Here is a 23,337-nt window from a genome sequence, read left to right on the forward strand (position 1 = left end):
CTCTCCCTCCTCAAAATGGCCGCCACCGGAAGCGCAGGCCATCAGCGCCCACGTTCCGGCCGGGGGGAGACGCCCGGCGGGGAGAGGCGGGCCCGGGCGGGGCTTGCTGCGTTGGGCGGCTTCCGCCCCGTCGGGCACAGCTGGCGGTGAGGGAAGAAGGCGGAAGGCGCGGGAGGAGGTTCCAGTGCGCATGCGCCGATCTCCATGGAGCGCCAAGGGGCTCCGAGGGACGGAGGGCAGCCCGGGTGAGGACGGCGGCCCCCGAGCGGGCCGGGCGGGGCCCCGGGTGTCTCGGGCGGGGAGGACGCGAGCGGGGTGGGCGCGGCCCTGTGTCTGTCGGCGGGGAGCCTTTCTGCCCCCTCAGAAGCCTGCGCCGAGCGACCCCAGCCCCGCTCTTGGTCGGGAGGCCGGGCGGCTCTCTCCGAGGGTCTCGGACGGCCTCAGCGGGCCCAGGCGGAGCCGGGCGGTCTGTCCCCGCCGGGCGCTCCCCAAGCAGGGGCGAGCCCCCCCGGAGACGGGGCGGGGGCAGGGGCCTCCCTCCCCCGAAGGCCGCGGGCTCCGCGGGGCCCTTGCCGGGCCGGCCCTGCGCGGGGCCTCGCTGGGCAGGCGGCCCTGGGGCGACCTGCCTGGGCAGGGGGCGAGGCTGAGCCGCGGCCCGAAAGGGGGGCCGGCGAGGGCGATGGGGTAGCCGCCCCCACCGAGGCCTCGACCCCCAGTTGCCCCGGCCATGGAGCTGCTTTCTGGGCCGCGTCGTCACTGCTTGTTGTTGTTGTTGTTGTTGTGTTGGTCGCGCAGTCAGCCAGATGTTTAGACTGGATTTGGCATTTTTGTCCACCCATCGAGTCCTTCCCAAGGTCCTGGGATGGGCAGATGTCGTTGGATGATGATGATGACGATTTGATCCCACCTTTTTTATATGTAAGTCAAGGTGGTGAACATACCTGTCTCCCACCTCCTGTTTCCACAACCACCACCCGGTTGGTAGAATATAGGGCCAGGCAGGTTCCTGGCACAGCGGAGGCCTGCAACTTCGAAGGCCACCTCTGGTGATGGGGAGGCACGCGAGGGCAGCAGATTAAGGAAGGTGCCCGTCCAGGTTTTGACCGCTCTTCCTTCTCCAGCTGAAGTCCATTCTTCCACGCTGCCCCCGCAGGCACTGAAGTTGTGCGGTGGTCTTCAGCGCTAATAAAGTGCTGCTCTTGGGCACAGCCGTTGTGCAGGATTGCAGAACTGAGGAGCCAGCTTGGTGCGGTGGGGAAGGCGCCAGGCCAGAAACCGGAGCCGGTGAGTTTTAGGCCTCCCTGAGGCGTGAAGCCAGCTGGGCGACTTTGGGCCAGTTCCTCTCCCAGCCCACCCCGCCGCGCAGGGTTCTTGTTGTGGTGGGGAAAAGAGGAGGCAGGAGTGTTAGGTGTGTTCACTGCCTTCAGTTATATTAAAAAGGTGGGATAAAACTATAGTCATTATCATCCACCAAGAAAAGAAGTCCTTGGCACGTCAATCTTTGGACAAGGGCTTTTAATAAGAAGACTGCATCCTTGTTCTTTTACTCCATTTCCTCTGTGTTTGTCTGTGGGATTTTCAACATAACTTGGTATCCGTAAAGCTCACATGTACTCTGGGTTATCATTAATTTATTTGATGATTTTCAGTAAATCACCACTGCCTAATAGGAACAAAAGTCTTGGCCTAGGTCCTTGGGCCTGCTTATTGTCCCTCCCTAGGTTAGAGGAGAGAAATGAACTATTTTAAATGGCCCGAGTTTTAAAATGTCCAAAAAGTGCAGTTGGAATTCATTTCAGGAGCTTGAACGCAGTGTTTGATTTTGGAGGCATGAAGGCCACACTTGTCTTTTAAATGGCATGCCAGGAGAGTGCATTCCCCAAAATTGCAAGGGGGAATAACTAACCTTTGTAAACTTAAATCTAACAAATTAATGCTATTGCTAGCCTAACCTCTACAGATATAATTAGCTTTTCCCAACCTCTTTCCTCTAGCTATGTCAAATCTGTCCCCAGAATCCCTAATTCCAACATCAGTGGCACTAATCTGGGGAAAGTTGCATTAAATATCCCCTCTCCCTTTTGTGACATTAAAAATACCATTTAGTAGCAGCGTTTGGAGCAGGGTGGTGGTGGTTCCTTCACCCCTGTTTGAACAGGATCCTGACTGTCTCTTCCATCAGTTACATTGGCACCCAGTCTGTTGACAAATCCCATTTATATGGGCCTGGAGCTTCCCTTTACAGCCTTCACTTATTTCTTGGTGTTGTATCTGAACAGCTGTCACTTTTCCTGTGAATGTGCTTATGTGTTTGGCTTGGTGTCCTCTTGCCCTGTGAAATGTACAGATTAGAAACACATGATAGGGCCTTCCCATCAGAGTTGCCTAGATTTAAATGTGGGTGGATGTTGCTTTATTTTGATGTTTTTCAGTGGAAAACTAAAACAGTCAGCTTTTTAGGGAGGCTTCCTTAATATTTAAATTTGAGCTGTCTGGGAGTACTAGGAATGCAATAATATTATCAATGATCCAGCGCTCAGACTGCAGTGAGAAGAGGACAAAATTCTTGGTTTTATTTATACTGTTTCATGTTGTGGCTTGCTCAATTACGCTGGTTCTTGCTATCTGCTGCTGAGATTCTTATATATTTATTTATCATATTTGTATAGCTGCCCATCTCACGTAGTTACGCTGGGTGGCGTACATAATAAACAAAATACGTAAAAGTAAAATACATAAAAACTAGTGGAACCACAATTTAAATTAAAGATAAAAACAAAATAAAAAACAAAATGGCAGCCAGCATACAGAGAATGCATCAGTTAATGATCATATAATCATGCAACAGGCTCCACTCTACCATGGGATCCCCAAGCTAGTTGACAAAACCTTGTTTTTAGGGCCTTCTGGAAGGCCAATAAGGTTGGGGACAGCCTCACCTTGGGGGGAATGATGTTCCACAGGGTGGGGGCTACAGCAGAAAAGGCTTTCCTCCTAGGATCTGCCCAATAAAACTCCCTAGCTGTCAGGACCCACAACATACCTCTCTTGCTGGACCTAATGGGATGGGTAGATGTCACTAGGGAGAGGTGGTCCCTCAAATAACCTGTTCCCATGCTGTGTCAGGTTTTATGGGTCAAAACAAGCACTTTGAATTGGACCCGGAAGCAAACTGGGAATGAGTGCAACTCATGAAGCAGAGGCGTAACGTGTGCAGTTCTTGAAGCACACATAACTGCCTGCGCCACCACATTTTGCGCCAGCTGAAGCTTCCAGATGCTCTTCAAGGGCAGCCCCGTGTAGAGCGTGTTACAATAGTCTATCTGGGGGGTGACTAGGGCATGAGTGACTGTTAGAGCCTCCCGATCTAGGAATGGGTGCAACTGCCACACATCCTAAAGCTGTGCACAACTGCCACCTGCTCTTCAAACACGAGTCGCGAGTCCAGAAGAATCCCCAAATTTATTGTTGTAAGCACTTGCAGGACTCCATTGTTAGCTGGCATATAAATAATAAAATAAAGAAACATTGTCTTTATGAATATGCATTTTTTTCCTTTAGGTTTTGGACAAAATAACTGAAGAAGTGGCGGGTGAGGAGAAGCCCCGGCTCAGATCTTCTGATGCGTAGCCGAGTAAAGAAATGAAGGGGTGAGACAAGCTTTTGAACATATCAGGGCTGGGAGAAGGCTCCTGTTGATGAGAAAGAGAAAGCAGATACCTGCCTGGGTGAGCCTTGGGACTGAACCAGCAGGGGTGCTCCTGTAAGGGAGAATAAGCAGGCAGGACTTGAACTGGAATCCTCCATTCCCTCCCTCCCTCCCTCCCTCCCTCCCTCCCTCCCCTCCTAGCTCACGTGGCCTTCCTAGGTCCCTTCCCTCTCTCCCAATCTCCCCATGGTGGGAATCAAAACAGGCAAGATGGCAACGGCCATGTCACAACTGAAGACTTGTCCCTTTGCATGTGATGTTGACGTGCATACAAAAGGAGGAGGGATTGGATCACGCTGCCGCAACTGCCATTTATCATTTTGACCTACTCCCCCAATACTTCTGCTGGAACAACCCAATTTCAGTTTGTATCCAAAACAAAGCAGCACCATTACATTTCATGTCCAGACCAAGCACACGGTTTGGTTCGGACCCAAGCCACCTGAAATCAGCTGTTTTGTGCGTGGAGCAGTTCATCCGTGAACTGCTTCGCACATCCATACTCGCAACCTACAGCAAACTTTGAATCAAAGAATTGGAAGGTGCCTCGTCATACAGTGTAGCCCCTGCGCTCAGTGCCGGAAACAAGTCTTTTCTGCAACCCTGACTGGCAGCTGCCCAGCCTCTGCTAAACGCCTGTGGCAAAAGTTCTCCCAGTCACCCTTTTCCATGACTGACTGGTTTAAACTAAGTGGATGCCATTTAGGCTTCCAAGTAATTCACAATCCAGTTCAAGTGTAGTCATCCAGGTGGAATTATCTGGAGGTTGAGTCATGGCAACTGGACTTCTTTTCTTTTGATACGTTTCAAGATGGGCTCGTTGAAGGGACAATAGGAGAGTGATTAGTAGAGTCTTTGGGATGTGGATGTCTTGCTCCTAATCCCTCACTCATCCCCAGGTGGGTCATTAAGTGCTGCCCCCCAGGTAACCTTGTGAAGTGGTCTTAATCTTCCTGGGGACTGATAAAAGAGCATGAAAAATGGGAGACAAGTTGTGTCTGAGGCCTCCACCTCTATTGTGGGAAGGATTTTCCACTTTGGCATAAATGGATTCCTTCACTCCTCTCTCAAAACACCTATCTTCTCTGTCCAAAATGTGAACATTATTGTCCTCAAATGAGTGTCCTTTTTCCTTTAGATGAAGGTAAACTGCTGATTCTGGTCCTGTGTTGTTGCTCCTCCTGTGCTGGGCCATCCTCCTGTGGAAAGGCTGTTTGGTTTCTCCATTGTAGAGCTCTGAACACTCCTCACTTCACTGGATTGCATATTTGCAATATGCAATATATTGCATGTGTGTTCATCAGTCCCCAGGAAGATTAAGACCACTTCACAAGATCACCAGGGAGGAGTAAGACATTCACATCCCAAAGACTCTACTACTCTCTCTCCTATTGTCCCTTCAATGAGTCTATCATGTCAGTGAGGAACGCAGCCACTCTGGAAGACATTTATGGGGTCCCCCCAACCAACTTTCTAGACTGAAGAAGCTGCTTGGACAAGCAGTGAAACGTATCAAACCAAAAGAAAAGTCCAGTTGCCATGACTCAACCTCCAGATAATCCAGTTCATGCCTTGTACCTTTCTCTCTTCCCAGATGTACATTCTAATACAAGACATCTGGAGAACCAGTTGGTGAAAACTGTCCTGGAATGTAAATAGAGCCTGTTAAGTGGGCCGTATGCCCTTCTCCTTCAACATCCTGTGTCACTGCAGGTTCAACCAGATGCTTTTGAGAAGCTCAAAAGCAGGGCTGCAAATCAGGCGTATTTCTCTCTTGCCCTCAGAGTTGGCTTGTGGAAGTATATGTCCTCCCTGTGTTAGAGGTTCCATTTTATTTATTTATTTAATAAAATTATGGGCTGCCCATCTCATTTTGTTCTTCTAGATCTTTCATCCTGCAATAGTTTGTCCCCTTCCCTTTTAAAGCAAAGTCATGTTTTGCTGTATATCAGGTGTATCATCTGCTGATGAATCCCATAAGTTGTACATCTAAAGGCTTTGCAGTACCACCATGTAAGGTTTGAAAAAGAAAGGGTATGGGAAAACATAAATGTCGTCATTAGTTACTCTAAAAAATGGACATCAAAGTTTAAGATTATTGTGCACATTTATTTATTCAATCCCAGATAGAAAGCTTGTACATAATCACCTGGAAGAAAATGTGATTGATCATTTCCAGGTCTTTCCTATGCTGGGTTCTAACAATATGCTTAACTAAATTAGTGCAAAACCCAGCCTTTCCATTCATACAGCTGACCTTCTTTAGCTTTTACATTTTTGTGGTTTAGCATGTTGAGCATTTCCTGCTGATTTGGTGAGCTAAGATCAATGTGTTGTATCACCCCAGAAAATTAGTAGCCAAGTTCAACATGTTTTGTGATCTGAAGGCAGCCTTGGGCTTGTCATCATAAAGTGGATATCTTCAGTTGACTCTTTATTCTGCATCGACTTGCAGACAGATAATTTTACAAACTTTGGTCCTGTTTGGTCCTTCTCATCCGTCCATTGTTGCCCCCCAACCCATTTAATTCTTCCCACCCAATTGATGCCCAATTCTGTCTGTTCATGATGTTCTCTCCACACCATTACATTGCTGCTCGTAGAAACCCTGAATCAACCATATTGTGTGCTTAGAACAAATAGTCACTGTTTTGTCATTTTAGTTATGTTGTGTGATTTTGTCTTGCTAGCCATTGGATGGATGAGGGATCAGAGCCCCCTGCCCAATTGTAAAACTTGCCCACAAGTTCTTGGGCTTATATCTGGAGTCTTGTTTCAGAAATATGGTACAATAAAAGCCAGTGTCCCAAAGGCTGAACTCTAGACTTTTTCATGTTCCTGTTATGCAGAACATAACACGTTATGGGCTGGGTTCCCACCATAACGTAGGCCATAACGTGGTTTGCTTGTGTTAAATTCTCATTTGTAAACTGTAGTGCTGGATGCCACTTTTAAAACTCTGCGTGGTTCAGGAACTAGGTGTCTGCAGGTCCACCTGCTCCCATTGGGTTCTGCCTGTCCAGGAAGATCTAGAAGGGGAGGCACCTTCTGGAATCTGTCTTTGAGGGATTGGTGTCATCAGGGCCCACAAGGGTGTGTCTTTTCTGTAGCTGCATTTGCTCTTTGGAATAATGCTCCACCCAAGGTCAGGTCAGCACCAACCTGTTGGCATTCAGGAAAGCCATCAACTCCTGGCTGTTCCAGAAAACCTTGGGGATTGATTGATTGATTGATTGATTGATTGATTGATTGGTCCCCTCCCTTGCAGTAGGCAGTTGTTGGTGTGATGGATTTGGGAGGTTGGAGATATTCCTCTTTTCATTCTCTCTTTTCTTTTGTATTATTACAAACCACTTAGAGCCTTTTTTGGAAACGAGCAGCATGTAATTTGCATAAATAATAAATGATAAACTAAACAAATAAGTTAGGCTTGCACTACATGCTAAGCCACAAAAAAAGTAACCAGGTATAATACTCACCAGGCTAATGATGTGAGGGCAGACATTAGATCTTCTCCTGTCTTAGAAGCCCATGTAGAATTTTCTCTTCTGGGCCCATCTGGCTTTTCCACCGAACTTAGGATGAAGATGGCTGGCTTGGAAACAAAGCACGTACCTACCCCTGTTGTATTTAGAAAACTAAAGGCTTAATTAGTGACAAATAAAGGTTTGAAAGCCAGTGGAAATGTTAGGACATACAAAATCCCTGAGGCCTCCCTCCATAATGAAATTTTGTCCAAGCCTTTGGTGAATAAAAGGTCTTCTCTGGGCCTGAACGTGGAAGGACATCCAGTTTTGGAGTGTCCCAGATCCTGTCTCTGGCAGCCCCTTGTCTAGCCAGCATCTGGAGCTAGGCAGGGTCTGCCTCGCCTTCAGGAGGGGAACCCAAGGAGGAAGGTATCTGACCAAAAAAAGAATCCAGTGCATTCCCCTCTCACATGTTCCTACTTGTCTCAGCAGGCAGCAAAAAGCATCAGAGACAGAAGAGGGTACAGTTCAAATCCAAGAAGGTGAGCATTCTCCAGCCCCTGTTCTTCTCTTCCTACCTGTTGAAGGGGGCTTCCTTCAAGTCAGGCTCAGTTCCAGGAACCCCATGGATTTGTCCCGGCAATGTTCTTGGCAACGTTATGGATGTGGTTTGCCGTTGCCTTCTTTCAGAATGTGTTTCAGCTTCTCAGTTGAGAAGTTCTGAGATTTCCTCCAGCTTGTTGAGATCCACCCGATGTTCTCTTTGATGGTAGGGATAGAGCGCCACTCCTCCTTCAGTCCTTGGAAACAGGAGGGGAGAAAAGTGGCTATTTCGGCCCTGCTTAAGGCGCCACCTCTGTGGGGCCTCTTGTTTTCTTCTTTCCTGAAGGGGCAGTAGCGACAGGTGAAGATCCAACCAGTGTGGCCATTGCTAGCATCCAGTCAGCTGCCACTTTTCCAGACCCCAACATCAAATATGTCTTCCGGGCAGAGAATGGAGGTGCTCAGGTAAGATGCTGTGGGCTTCTGCTAGCACTTTGCTTGCGTTTCACTCAACAAGTGTCTGAACCAATGTTTCTCAATGTTGGCAACTTCAAGATGTGTGGACTTCAGCTTCCAGAATTTCCCAGCCAGCCATGAGAAACGCTGAGAAACACTGGTCTAAACAGTACAGGGTTCTCTGTGCTGCTGGCTCCCTGTACTAACGTATTTTGCTAAAGTGGAGCCCGGTTGAGCAAGCAATGGCAACCAGAGAATTTGGCTAGGGTCTTTCTGCTCGCTCGCATTGTTCCTGCCTGCAAGCTCGGTCTTTGCCCTTGTGGACATTAGCTGCCTGTTCCCATGGCATCCCCAAACCGCAGCCTGGAAAAGAAAATCAGAAAAAAATAACTTCCAGGGTCTCTGCTTGCTGTACAGTATTCATTTCCAAAACAGATTGGAGGTCCTTGTTTGTGTTACAAACACTTCATTGGAGTCTATTATAATTTTCCCATCTGTTCAAGATGTCATGAATGTTATGACTTCCCCGCATATTCTATCCTCACAATTATTCTGATTTTGTATTGTTTAAATGGAAAAAATCCAAAAGAAAAATACAGAAAAAAAGCAAATGAATTAATTACATTTACATTCACATATGTAATCGTAAGGAGAAATGTTAAAAGTGTGTATAAGGGGGTTGCAGCAAAAATGTACAAGCTTATCCCATTAAATCCATGAGTTGGTCCAGTTTAAGTTTTTAAACATTTTAATTGTTGGCTAATGTTTTGTTTTTATATTTATCTTTTTATATTACACCTGCAGAATATGTTTATACAGTGTGCTGCAATACTAAAATGAGAAAAAAAGAAATACTGCCTGGAAACTTATATCGGAACCAAAACAACTAAAAATAGGTCAAACTATTCAAATGTTGCCTTCCTTCCACCTTTGTAGAAAAAAAGCCTAATTCATATGTTGATCACCAGCAAATCAGCACTCCTCTGCTGCAGATCATGTGTAGATTTATCCTTCCAGTGATATATAATTATTTTGGCCACCCCCATGTTTTGATAGAGTTCCAAATATTGGCTGTGTAGACAAGAAGAATACATGCAATGTTGACATGCAGTAATCAATCTAAATTAACAGTCTTGTGAATTTCAGTCTGTGTCAGTAATAGGATTAGCCGAGTTAATATTCCAGTTCTAGAATATTCCAGGATGCTTGCAACCTGCTGTTAAACAATCTCTGAAAACTTAATTTTCTCATTTTAAAATTAACTGCAAGAGCAGGACATTAAAATATTTTTAAAGTCCCACATGGCATGGAACCAGGTTACCTAAGGGACCGCATCTTCCCCGTGACTTCAACCTGTCCCACTTGATCACACAGAGAGGGCATGCTTTGGACCCCCTCAGTAAAAGAACTCCGATTAGCGGGGTCCAGAAGACAGGCCTTCTCTGCAGTGGCCCCCGCTCTCTGGAATATTCTGCCCCCAAAGGTGAGATTGGCCCCCTCACTCCTGGCCTTCCGAAGGGCTTTGAAGACCTAGTTCTGCCACGTGGCCTGGGGTGGGGAAGGAATACTTCAAGCGTGAGGATGGCTGGCCCCATAGAGGCCTGCTGTCTTCAGCCCCAGATCCTTCATCTTCTTGGACTCTCTTTCTCTTTTTTAATAATGTTTTTAAAATTTTTATGTTTTACGTATTTATATGTATTTATGGTTTTAATGTTTTGTGTGAACTGCCCAGAGTCCCCCATTGGGGGGAGATGGGCGGGGAGAAATTTAATAAATAAATAAATAAATAAATAAATAAAGGCCATGTAAATAATTAACATCAATTTCATTCAATTCTTTCAACAATATAAAAATGGGTGACTAAGAGTTACAACTGAGTCTTTCAAATCCACTCTAAAAAGCAGCAGTGGTATCAGAATCAAAAGTCCAAATCACAAATGTTTAAGCTTAATAAATTTCCAAGAAGCACCATAAATTAAGTCAAACTCAATTTAAGCTCTGTTAACCACTCATTCAGAATGGTCCAAGATAATAATGAGAGGCCTCATTTAGCCAAAAAAAATACAACCTTCTCAATGTTAAAAAGGTCAAGATTATACATGTGACCTAATATTTTCTACATACTTTCTGTATGCCTCCCAGCATTAAATACAGATACTAAAACTGATCTGTGAAGAAACAAGGTTCTTGCCTAAACTTCAGCCCAGAGAGGAGCTGGATTCTGAAATCCTTGGTTGCCACCATTGACCTGAAGCTAAAATAAATGCCCAAATGCTTATCTGAAAAATGTACCTTTCCCAAAAGCAGTTTTCTGCAGTGAAAATTTCAAAGGATGCACTTGCCAAAAGAAATTTAATGATGTATGAATTTGATTTTTTTAAAAAAAGAAATTAAAAAGAAGACAACCTAAAATATAAATTAACATAGGAATTAAATAATCCGGGTCACATCCTACCTCAAATAGTTAAAAGAATTCTAGATCATTCGTCTAAATCTTATTTGTTTCATTTATGTCAAAATAAGTTCAAATTTATCACTTGAGAAAGCTTCCTAGAAATGTTTGAGTGAAGATTCTGTTCTGATTCTTTTGTTAATTTAAAGTCTGGATTTCTCCAGTTGATAAAGTAATGAGACAGGATGCTAAACTGATCATAGGTAGTCCTCAGTTTACGACCATTTGGTCAGCAACCATTCCAAGTTATGACGGCACTGAATGAATGGTGCTTCAGAAACCGTATCAGAAGCGTTCTCAGCATCTGAATGAATCATGGCTGCTGGGTTCTGTCTGTTTTGAATTTAAGCAGTTCTGTGAGATGGGTGGAACCAAGAGACAGACTGCTGAATATTGTGGTTAAGCCCATTTCAAAGCTACCTGTTCTCTGTTTACCATGTTCACCACCCCCAGTTGTCCCAGCTTCTTTTTGGTCTTTCCTTCAGCTGATGTACAGAGTGATACAGGTGGCCGAGGGCCAACTGGATGGGCAGACGGAGGGCAGTGGGGCCATCAGCGGCTACCCTGCAACACAGTCCATGACTCAGGTAGGTTCTGCCAATTTGGCAGAAGAGGAAGGTGGTCCTGCTGGAGATGAAGAGTAGCCCTGCTGTTGGGCTGAATCCTCTAACTCAGTGTTTCTCAACCTTAGCAACTTTAAGATGTGTGGACTTCAACCACACATCTTGTGTGGGAGTTGAAGTCCAAACATCTTAAAGTTACCAAGAAACACTGCTCTAAATGCAGGTGGATCTCAGGATGCTTCAACATGGGCTTCTGCCAGGAAGGAGAGGAGATCATGCTGCTTGAGATCCTCCAATTTGTTTTCTCAGGGAGCCTCACCTTTTTCAAAATTATACTGCTGAAAGTCAGTAAATGGCCAACAGGATCATGGAGACAGCAGACTACAGAAATGTGGGCATGAGGCTGAATGGGACGTTTGGATTGCCCAGTCCTATTTTACAGAGTATGCTGATGTTTGGGATTGGGTGGGTGAGGGGAGAGTTTGAGAAAAATGAGAAGGAGGGTTGCATCCCCCATTTTTGATTAAATTTGATAATTCAACACCAGACATATATCAGCAGCACAATCGCAGCAAATAAAAGGAGATTCTCCTTTTTGGAGTTGCTTGCTGCATCTGAACAGTGCAACATGAGTTAGACAAATCAATCAAGGGTCTACTATTCTCTGAATAGTCTATTACCCCATGAATTGGGGTATCTGGACCTTTGTGGCCTTTGTTTAGAAGCAAATGATGGGGAATGGTAATATCCCTCAGGCCCTGATTCTGAGATGTCTCTGGCCGTCCGCCGTTTGGTATGCCACACTAGAGGACCCAATCCAGCCCAGCTGTTCTTCTGCTTTGTGGGATCCACTGGGAGGCCTTAATAGGTTGTTGGGGTCTGAGCAGATCCACCACGGAATCTTCTAACTCTCCCATATCAATTTGGACTTGAAGGTCAGATTGAAGGACAAAAGGGAAATAAATCTCTTAAAGCAGGGTTTCTCGACCTTGGTCACTTTAAGATAGGTGGACTTCGACTCCCAGAATTCCCCAGCCAGCTGTGCTGGCTGGGGAATTCTGGGAATCGAAGTCCACCCGTCTTAAAGTGGCCAAGGTTGAGAAACACTGTCCTAGAGCATGTTCTCTGTTTTTCCCTTTGCCCTAGGAGGGCTCAGCCTCTTCAAGGCAGTTTCATGAAGAGAGCGTGTCACCCTCTCATCACCCTTTCTCCTCAGGCTGTCATCCAGGGAGCATTCACAAGTGAAGATGCTGTGGAGACAGAAGCCACGGCCACTGAGACCCACTATACCTACTACCCTGCCACTGCAGTGGCTGACACCAGCACCTCTGCCGGAGCAGGGACTACTGCAGTGGTCACGACCCAGAACTCAGATGCCCTTCTGGGACAAGCTACACCCACCGGCACAGGTCAGTTGGGCTGGACTGGGTCAGATGTAGGTCAGGTCCAGGCTCCAGCCTCAGCCTGGGCTATAATTCTTTTGCTCTCCCTACCCCCAACCTCCACAAATCATTACTTTGTATTACATTGATAAATGTGGGTGTCTTTTGACTTGCAAATCATTTTTGACAGAGCAAAAGGAAGTGATAATTGGATACGCCTATTAGGATAGACCAGTGTTTCTCAACCATGGATACTCTTAAGATGTGTGGACTTCAACTCCCAGAATTCCAGCTGGCTGGAGAATTCTGGGAGTTGAAGTCCACACGTCTTAAAGTAGCCAAGGTTGAGAAACACTGGCCTAGACCATTAGTTAATGTTCCAGTTCCCAAATTATATTTCCAGTTTCCAACTCATATTTGTAGCAAATCTTCTGAGGAAACTTCCACTCTCAGGCACCCCCGCAGCATTTTTACCCTGTTAACTATAGATAACCAGACATAAGTGATGACTCTGTGTTTTAATTATTGGAGAGGATTGATTTGTAATTTCAGTGGTACCTCTACTTACGAATTTAATCCGTTCTGTGACTCTGATCGGAAGTCGATTTGGTCGCAAGTTGAAGTAAATTTTCCCATAAGGATCAATGTAATTACCGTTAATCCGTTCCGGCGTCCGCGGACCACACATCAGGGGCGGAAAAACGACCGCTGACCACGTGTCGGGCGGAAAAATGGCCACTGACCACGTGGAACGGGCGGAAAAATGGCCACGGACCACGTGGAACAGGCAGAAAATGGCCGCGGACCATGTGGCACGGGTGGAAAAATGGCCACGGACCACGTGGAACGGGCGGAAAATGGCCGTGGACCACGTGGAACGGGCGGAAAAACGGCTCGTAAGTCGAGGCGAGTTTGTAAGTAGAGGTATATTTTTGGGGCCAGAGCTGATCGTATCTCGAAATTTTCGTAAGTAGGGGCGTTCGTAAGTAGAGGTACCACTGTATCTGGAGGGTTCAAAAGTAACCCTCCTGTACTTGCTCTCTCCTGTGCACCTCTTTGCCCTTGACTTTCAAATGCTGCACAGTCCTAAAATCAGACTTGATGCCGTTGAGTCATACTGTAATTTTGGTAGTATAAGGAGTTTTAGGGTGTATTCTGGTTCCTTAACTTTATTGGTATCAGAATTCCCAGGAAGTTTTTTCATCTGATAGATCTGATGCAAATGAAAAAAGAGCTACACAGATGGTCTAGAATTGCTTGAATACTTTTTGGAAGATCCATATGTAATTTTACTTCAAGACTTACTTCCTTTTTGTGATTACTTTCTACATTGATATTATCCCATTATTTTAAATGAATTTACAGGATATTTTTTTAAAGATATAATCCAGGATTTTTAGTGTGCAAGTTAAAATTACTAATAAGAGAAGGTAGATTTAACTTTCTATACTTTTCAAGCATCATCATCATCATCAAAATTTGTATGCTGCCCGACTCCCAGCAACTCTGGGTGGTTTATAAATTGTTTAAAATATTAAAAACAAGAAAAAAGATGAAAAAAGGGGTAAAGATGGCAGGATGACAAAACCAGACAGGAACAAAGGAAAACAACACACATAGTCTAAAGGGGCCCTCAGTCACCCTCGCCAAAGGCCTGGGAGAAGAGTCAGGTCTTCAAGTGTCTTCAAAACACCAGCACAGTGGGGGCCATTTAGATCTTGGGGGAGCCTCATTCCAGATGGCAGGGAAGGCATGCTTCTGGAGGCCCAAGAGGTGGCGTCGTTTAATCGAAGCGCCAATCCTGCCTGATTGAATCAGCCGGGCAGATACTATGGGAAACGGGCGGTCCCTCAAGTCACCAGGCCCTGTGCCATGTCGATAATGACCAGCACCTTGAACTGCGGCCAGAAGTAAGCTGGCAACCAGTGCAGCTCATGAAACAGGGATGTTCCATGGGCATCCTGAGGCATGTCCATCACTGCTGTTTTCTGGACCAGTTGAAGCTTCCAGGGGATCTTCAAGGGCAGCCCCAGGTAGAGCATGTTGCTGTAGTCAAGCTGTGAGATGACCAGGGGGTGAGTGATTGTCTGAAGGGTCTTCTGATCTAGGAAAGGATGCCACTGTGTGAAATAAGGAACTTCACAATTCAGCTCTTCTTTGAGCTCAGCTTGATTTGTTATTTGAACCCAGTGAAAACCTTTGCCAGTGTTTGCATCCCTATTTGTTTGGGGAACAGCTTTAAGTTTAATATGGGTCACTAGATCACAGAAATAATTTATCGTAATACAATGTTGAACTTAAAATGAGGTTAACAGAACAAAAACAGAACCGTATATATGGGTACCATAGAGAGTACTGAATGAGAATTGGTGTCAGTTGACTTGCTGGAGATGTAATTCAGGAGCTGGAACCCATTGTTTGAACTTGCCACATTTTGGGTGTGAATCTGGATTGATAGTGGTGTGTTCAGGTTGAGGTGTTCTTGACTACATCTCCAGTTTCTGGAATGCTTCAGAACATCAAGAATTGGGGACTTTTCAGGCACAGAGGTTAGTTAAAAGAACTATCGTACCACACTGGAAGAAGAAATCCATCTGATTCACACAAGATAACTTTTAAAAAAAAATTCAGTACAGAAATGGCACGGACCTCAGGCTGGGTTTCCACAGCACTTTTTGCTGGACTGAAATGGGTTGGTCATTCAGGGGAAACCCAACCCTTCTTTTCAGCATGTTGTGAAAATCAGGCCACGACAGTCGTTCTTACTTGTTTGAACATAGCGTCTTCTGTATATGTAGTTGTTGTTACGTAGTTTTAGAGTATTTTGTAAAACCAGGCTTTCTCTCTCCCACTTTGAATCAGGGCAATTTTTTGTCATGATGTCACCACAGGAGGTGCTACAGAGCGGAACCCAGCGGTCCATTGCCCCCAGGACGCACCCCTACTCACCGTGAGTGCCGGTCCCCATATTTAATGTCATTCTGGCCGACGTCTGAATTGGGGGGGCTTTTTTCTTGGTGTTTCCGACTTGCCAGAATTGGTTTGCTAGGGACTCTCTTGGGATTTGTGAATGCAACTTTGAATGTAGAATTATTTTTAAAAATATTTTTATTAGAATGTTTCAACATAATTAAAGTATAAAAAGTTAAAAAAAACAAATGGAAAACAGATGGAAAATAATCTTGTCACAGTTACCATTCACAATATTAGTTTCCCATATTTCTTTTCCAGTGTCCATAAGGCCCAATAGAAATAATTCCGGTTTCATCATAATATTAATCCACAATATCTTTTGCATCAATGTATGAGTTTGCGCCCAAATTTCTTTGCTTTTTCACAAGTCCATCCATGATGAAAAGCCCCCTTCCTTTTCATACTTCCAGCATTCATGTGATATTCCTTTGTACATTTTTAACAGCTTAACCGGTGTCATATACCAACGATACAGCATTTATAGAAGTCCTCTCTTAAATTATGACACAATGTAAATTTAACAATGCAGCTTTGAGTGTAGAATTAGATCTGCCTTTTGCTTTTCCCAGGAAGTCGGAAGCTCCACGGACAACACGGGATGAGAAGCGTCGGGCGCAGCACAACGAAGGTGAGGAAGATCGCTTCTGGGAGTTGAAGTCCACACATCTTAAAGTTGCCGAGGTTGAGAAACACTGGTATAGTGGTTAGGTTGTTGGAGTAGAACTGGGGAGATCAAATCCACCACCAGCCATGGAAACTCACTGGGTGACTCTGGACAAGGTACATTCTCTCAGCCCAACCTTCCTCCCAAGATTGCTATTGTGGGGATAAGTATAAAGGAAGATCCCCGTGGAGGCTGCCTTGAACTCCTGAAGGAAAGGTGAGGGCCATGTCTGATGAATAGGCAAGACCACGTGGGAGCTCCTTATAAAGTTGTTGAATGTCGTGGAGTCTGTCGCTTGTCTCTCCATCTACCCTTACTTAGCTTGTCCAAACACACAGAGCTCTGGAGTACAGGAAAAGAGGGGGCTTTCTCTGGTTTTGATCGTGGCAGAAAATCCCTAGTGCAGCCAGATCCAGGCCTTTTCCAATTGATTTGGCACCATTTTCTTTTTAAACCCACTATGGTGTTTATGGTCTCTGTGACTTTAAATTCGACCCTATTGCTTTGGTGTTTCTGCATAGACATCTGGAAGGAGCCCAGTTTACAAGATTTTGTTGGATAGGCAGATACTCTTGGATGTAGGCAGTCCTGCTGGTATTTGGGTCCTGAGCAAGGAAGGACTCTAAGGGTGACAACCAGCACTTTGAATTTCACCTGGAAGCCAACTAGTAGCCAGTGCTGTTCTCAAAGTATTGGTGTTATAGTGGCAAATCAGGGAGTGAGCCACTGATTCTAGACCAGCTGCAGCTTCTGAATGCTCCTCAAGGGAGCTGTAAGGTACACTGCAGTAGTCCAACTGAGTACAGTTAGTCCTCACTTAACAACCATTCCTTTAGTGACCGTTCGAAATTACAACAGTGTTAAAAGAAGTGGCTTATGACCAGTGCCCAAAGTTATGGCCATCCCAGCACCCCCGCAGTCATGTGATCGCAATCTGGGCACTTGGCAACCAACTTGCACTTAGGACAGTTGCAGCATCCTGGGGTCACATGATCGCCATTTGCGACCTTCCCAGGGGGCTTCTGACAACAAAATCAATGGAGGAAGCTGGATTCGCTTAATGACTGCATGATTTGCTTAACAACCACAGTGATTTGCTTAACGACCACCGCAAAAAAGGTCATAAAATTGGGTCCAATTCTCTTAACAACTGCCCCGCTTAACCAATTTTTCCAGTCCCTATTGTGGTCATTAAGTGAGGACTGCCTGTAGAACCTCTCATTTCAGAAGGCATCGTACTGTTACTCTAGACGGAACTGTGCAAAGGCCCCCTTAGCTATGGTCACCACTTGCTCCTCAGTCAGGAGCTATGAATCCAAGATGACTCCCAAGTTAAAAGCCAATTCTGTCTACAGGTACAAGACCTTGTCCAAGGCTAAATATGGTATTTCTCTGGAATTGGAGAGCTGCTGAATTATTCCTAAGCTATTCCTCCCTATTGAGACCTCAATAGCCTCCAGACACCTGAAGACCATCTTAGCACCTCACGATTTTGGCCCAAGATTGAGATTTAAACTTGAATATCTTTGGTGTGCTAATGATACCTAATTCTGGGTCAACAGATGACATCTCCCACTGGCTAGATATTAAATAGCAGTGAGGAGAGCATCAAGCCCTGTGGCACTTGATAATAGCCTAATCTCTGCCCAGATGCTATCATCGACTGGAACTGTCCCTTTAGGAAGGAAGGGACTCCTGCAGAACTGTGCTCCTACTCCCTCAAAGGCAGTCCAAAAGAATACCAAGATTTATGGTATCGAAGAGAGATCAAGCAACACCGGGATGGTCACACTCCTCCTTCCAAGTCTGCCAGAGGTCATCCATAACAGTGTTCAGTGTCATCTCAGTGCCGTGCCCATGCCTGAAACAGGTCCACATAATCTGTTTCTCTGAGATCTGCAGCCCCACCTCCTAAACAGCCTTCCCAAGAAAGGAAAGATTGGAGACTGGTCCAGAAATTCTGAGGCAAATTCTGAGGCAAAATGAAAGCTGCTTGAAGGAGTTCACAATCACCTTCTTCAAGGCAAGGATGGATTTACCTCTGCCCTCACCCAGCCCACCCATTTCTCTAGAGGTTGTCACCTGCAGGGTGGACGTGGATTTAGGTAACAGGTGAGAAAGCAGATGCCAGAGATCACTGTCTATTTCATCAGGACTCACAGATTCAAACTCGTGCAAAGCATAACCTTGCAAAGCATAGTCTTAACCACTTCCTCGGGACTAGCTCTGTTCATATCATAAAATTGCTTAGATCTGCTCAATGTTATCTTCCAGATGCTTAGCAGCAGTCCAGCAGATGGTCTTCCCACCCATCCGTGCCCAATAGGATCTAGGTTATTTTATAAATGGCTGCTGGGTGGCATTCTGAGAGGGCAAAAGAGTAGAGAAATGTTCATGTTTCTTCACTTTCAGTGGCCTGGTGTAGCCCTGAATAGGGCTCTTACCGTGGTAAATGTGATTCGCTGTTTGCCTCAGCTCACCCCACAGAGCAGTGGCACTTGCCAGCCCCTTTGCTCTTAGTTGACGCAACATTCAGTCAGCCTTTCAGTTAACCAGTAAATCAAAATCAAATCTTTATTACAGTCATAGACCACCATACAATCATCCAACAGTGTCTGCCTGCCTGCCAGTCAGGTACAGATTTATCCATCCGATCTTAGTCACCCCCATGCATGGAAAGGCAGGGAATGGACCTCCAGGTTCACCCATTTTTTCTTCCAGCATATTTTACAGTAATATTTTCCCTCTCAGTTCATGTCTTAATTATTCCTGCATGCTCATCATTGAAGCAGAGTCCTCCCATGAGGGTACCCTCTAAAAGCAACCATTGCTGCACGTTTCAAATCGTTTATTTTATTTCTCTGTGGGTTCTGAAAGGTTTCTCTGAATTCTAGGACAGCGAATGAGAAACTGTCGCGTGCACCCACTGTGGTCAACTAAAGTTACGTTGAGATGAATCATTACCGCATTGTGCTCCTGTGAGCAGGGTCAGAGAAGTGTGGGGAAATGGCCGGCCTATAGAGCTGGGGCAGTGGATTGTTCTGGATGGCGCAGCTGCTCCTCTTGAGAACCAGGAGTGACCCAGCTGTAACCCTTTTCTGTCCTGCAGTGGAGCGCCGGCGCAGGGACAAGATCAACAACTGGATTGTGCAGCTCTCCAAGATCATTCCTGACTGTTCTATGGAGAACACCAAATCTGGGCAGGTGAGAGTAGTTGAGCTGTTTTGCTATAGGGAGACGGGGTTTGGGGTTAGTGATGGTGGAGATATTAGTGAGGTCAGACCTCTCAGCAGTTACCTTCACTGCCAAGGTTACTGGTGGGCTTTCACTTGAATTTGATCATATAGGTAGTCCTCGAGTTACAACCACTCGTTCAATGACTGTTCAAAATTACAACGGCACTGAATGAGGAGGACTTAAGACCAGTCTGCAAAGTTTCAGCCATTGAAGTGTCCCCACGGTCATGTGATCACAATCCAGGTGCTCAGGTGTCTGGCCTGCGGTTATGACATCGCAGCAAGCAGCAGTCACGTGATCACCGTTTTCGACCTTCCCTGCCAGCTTCCCACAAGCGAAGTCAATGGGGAAGCTGGCAGGGAAGGTCGCAAGTTGCTCCCATAAGTCATTCCCACCATTTTTCTGAGGAGCCCCACTACAGAGTACTCAGGAACTCGTACTCAGTAGCACCTGCTCACGCTCCCCAGAGCCCACCTGGCACTCACTGGCCCATCCATGCTTCCCAGTGCCCACGTACGGCACATAAACATACACATCCCAAGTACCCGCACACCTCCCCTGCTTCTTGCCTGGGACTCCTGCCTCTTCCTCCTTAATGACTTGCATGGTCGTGGGGTTATGACAGCAGTTGGGACTGGACTTTCTGTCACTAAGCATTATGGTCACATGACATCACACTTTACAATCGCATCGCTTAGTGACCAAAATTATAGTCCCAATTGCCGTTATAACCCAAGGATTACCTGTATTGGTTAGAACTTGAGGGGTTCCTGAAGGATGCTGCAAGATGTCATTGCAAGACATCTGCATCCTTCATCATTGGCTCATGTGGCTGAAGTTACTGGAAGTTGTCATATAGCAGACACCTGAAGGGCCACAGGTTCCTCCCTGTAGCAGATTTTGCACTACTTGTTCTCTAGCTAGTGATCTACTGGGCATCTAGCCATTAGCTCGTTGGCGGTACAAGAGCAACCTGGCTCTAATCTTCAGTCCAGGAAGTTTGGGGAGTGATTATCCAGAAGGTTCAGCCATCTCTTCATTAAAAGTGGTGACCAAAGCCTTAATGACAGCTCCCTCAAAGTTGATGGGGTTATTATCTCTCCTGTTCAGTCCTTCTCTTCCTCCTTCTGCAGAGTAAAGGAGGGATCCTCTCTAAAGCTTGTGACTATATTCAGGAGTTGAGACAAAACAACATCCGTCTTTCTGAGGAACTGCAGGGCCTGGACCAGCTCCAGGTGGACAATGAAGTCTTGCGACAGCAGGTAAGGTGAGAGCCCCACCTGTTTCTGGAGGGAACCCTTGCAGCTTTGGATTTCTCATCATGGGCCCCTCAAGTGTCTAGGATGGGCTGTTCTGGAGCAATCAGGAAATTGCAAACTTTCCCCCACCTAGACACCCTCTGGAGGTGCAGGTGCAGTTCAGAATGCCTCTTCCTTGGTCAGCGTGGCCATTGCCAAGAATTCTGGGCTTGATATTTACATCTTGGTTGGGGAAGGTTGTCCCATGGAGTCTAACCAAGGAAGACTTCCATGTTGCTTTGCTCTGCTGTCACATGGCCGGATGGGGTCCCTCAGATGTGTATTTCTCCCTTTGCCCCCCATGACTGCTATTGAAAGTCCAGGCACTGTGCCAGTTTGAACTCTCCAGAGCAGTGTTCCTGAACCTTGGCAACTTTAAGGTGTGTGGATACACATCTTAAAGTTGCCCTGGTTGAGAAACCTGCCCAGTGCTCAGAGCCAGAAGAGTCTAGGAATTGTCGTCCAACCCAGCTCCAGCTCTTTCCTTTCCTTCTGCTCACAGGTTGAAGATCTGAAAAACAAAAACCTGATTTTACGAGCACAGCTCCGACAGCATGGCGTGGAGGTGATCATTAAGGAGACCCACTGACAAGCCACCAACCGGCAGGGAGGGCCTTGGTCAAGGCACAGCCCTTTTGGGCACAGCAGAAGGCTGGGACTCCCAGCTGCCTAGTGCTTCCAAGCCAGCCTTTGTCTCTCTCGTACAGGATCAGAAAGCAGGGTCCCCGCCCTTGGGGCCAGGCTCAGCTCAGGACACTCAACATTGCCCAGTGCTCCCTCTCAGCTCAGACTTGGCTGGGCCCTCCAAGCTCGACGTTGACAAAAGTACTCTTGGTTCGTAGGACCCTAAAATAAATAATCCCCAAGTTGTGTTCTCCCTCCCCCAGCCCTGCCGTTTTGCTCAGCATCGCCTCTCGCTCGTGCGCTCCAGCTGACTCCAGCTTGCCTGCCCTTGCATGCAATCTCACGTAGTTATGTTGCACAGTTCCCCACTCCCACCAGTGTGACTGGGACCTCCTGGGATGATCCCCCCCCCAGGCCCTGCTCCTGCCAAGCGAGGGAGTTGAGCTCTGTGCAGCCCCCGCCCGCTTGCCTTCCTCCCTCTCCCCGGATGGGCTCCCTTCCGCCTGGAAGGCTGCTCCTTGACGTTCCCTTAACGTGGCTCCACGTTGCTGGAAAGAGGAAAGGTTGCTCATGGTGCAGAGTGCCAAGGACTGGAGCGGGCCCCAAGGAGTCGCCGTCTTCCTCTCCCCGAGATGATGCATCAATTGATCAGGATAGCAGTTCTCTTTGTTTTTCTCTTTTTTAAATAAACCCTGCGTTTTGGAAAAAAGGAACATAATTAAATAGCTGCCTTGCTGGGTTCACTTTGGTTTGTTTTTGTTCGGGGGCTGCCTCGGGTCTGCCCATGGGGAGGAGAACCTTGGGTCACGGTGCCCATTTGGGCAGACTTGCGTTGGCGCTCTCCCCACAGTTGGAGAGCATAACGCTCAAAGCAGGGTGGACGGTGGTGGCATCAGGCGAAGAGGAAGAGTGTCTGCGTGGTGACCCAGAACCTCCCTTCCGGCAGCTGGTGAGTCTCGTAAGGCGTCCAGGTACTAATGCTGTGCCCGGTCTCTGACACACAGCAGTAAGTGGGATGGACTTGAGTAGAGTGGCCGTGGGCAAGTTGCTGGGAGACCTGAAGGTCCAGGTTGGGACAGATCATCCATGAGAAAGTCTGTGTGATCACTGAGAGTTGACACAACTTGGTTTTTTTTTAAATCCTATCTCTCTTGTCTCTCCTGCAAGTTAAACGTATCCAGAAACAGCTTGGTTTCCAAGGTCCTTCACATCTTGGGTCCCCGTTTCTGAGCCTGCTCCAATTTGTCATGGCCCTTTTTGAACTGGGCGCTGGATTCCAAATAGGGTCTGAACCAGCCAATGGAGAGGGGAACAATGACTTCCCAGGACGTGGACTCTATGCTGCTGTTAACACATCCCAAGGGAGCAGTTGCCTTTTTCGCAGCTGCACAACTCTGCTGGCTAGTGTTACTGGTGATCAACGAGGATGCCCAGATCCCTTTCACACGTCCTACTGCCAAGCTAGGTCTTCCGTATCCTACACTTACGCCTTTCTTTTTTCCTACCCAAATGCAGAAATTCATGTTTCTGCCTGTTAAATTCCATCCAATTCATTTCAGCCCACTGCTCAAGCCTGTCTAGATCTCCTTGAAATTTATCTACACCACCACCCCTCCCAACTTGGCATGATCTGCAAACTTCGGGTGTCCCCTTATGTCCATCCAAGTCATGTTGAAGACCACAGGCCCTGGGCAGAGCCTTATGGTCCTCCAATCTAAGTGGAGCCATTAATCAGCACTCTTTGGACGGGGTCATCCACCCATGATGAATATCTGACACGTTCCTTGGTCACCTTGTCACTCAGGTACCGGGTTTGCTAAATCCAGATTCACAAAATGCAATTGCTTTGTTTTCATAACATGCTATACCCAAGCAGATCCTTAAAATTACCTGCATTTACTTCTCCACGTAATCACCGGCATTCGCTACATGCTTCTGCCAACGACGGACAAGTTTTTTAAAGCTGTCA

The 23,337-nt window shown here is 46.5% G+C and overlaps 1 protein-coding gene across 9 annotated transcripts; it reads left to right on the forward strand.

Moving 5' to 3' along the window:
• The first annotated feature begins 88 nt into the window (after positions 1–88).
• USF1 (upstream transcription factor 1) lies at positions 89–22,112 on the forward strand. 9 transcript variants are annotated; one of them, XM_088151048.1, is made up of 13 exons: positions 102–245; positions 796–918; positions 1,122–1,284; positions 3,562–3,650; positions 7,666–7,718; positions 8,066–8,184; positions 11,113–11,214; positions 12,407–12,599; positions 15,435–15,522; positions 16,115–16,173; positions 19,319–19,413; positions 20,580–20,708; positions 21,247–22,112. In XM_088151048.1, the coding sequence occupies exons 4-13, from the start codon at positions 3,643–3,645 to the stop codon at positions 21,331–21,333; spliced, it is 933 nt and encodes a 310-aa protein (XP_088007174.1). In that variant the 5' UTR covers positions 102–245; positions 796–918; positions 1,122–1,284; positions 3,562–3,642; the 3' UTR covers positions 21,334–22,112. The 9 variants fall into 9 exon arrangements, with proteins under 9 accessions (XP_088007181.1, XP_088007173.1, XP_088007179.1 ...); XM_088151049.1 differs by having other exon boundaries at positions 1,154–1,284; XM_088151052.1 differs by having other exon boundaries at positions 103–245; positions 7,669–7,718.
• The last annotated feature ends 1,225 nt before the right edge of the window (positions 22,113–23,337 follow it).

Source organism: Python bivittatus, unplaced genomic scaffold (assembly GCF_059951505.1).
Source record: "Python bivittatus isolate LINGU-HERP-01145 unplaced genomic scaffold, Pbiv_v1 ctg000660_np1212, whole genome shotgun sequence".
Lineage (NCBI taxonomy): Eukaryota > Metazoa > Chordata > Lepidosauria > Squamata > Pythonidae > Python > Python bivittatus.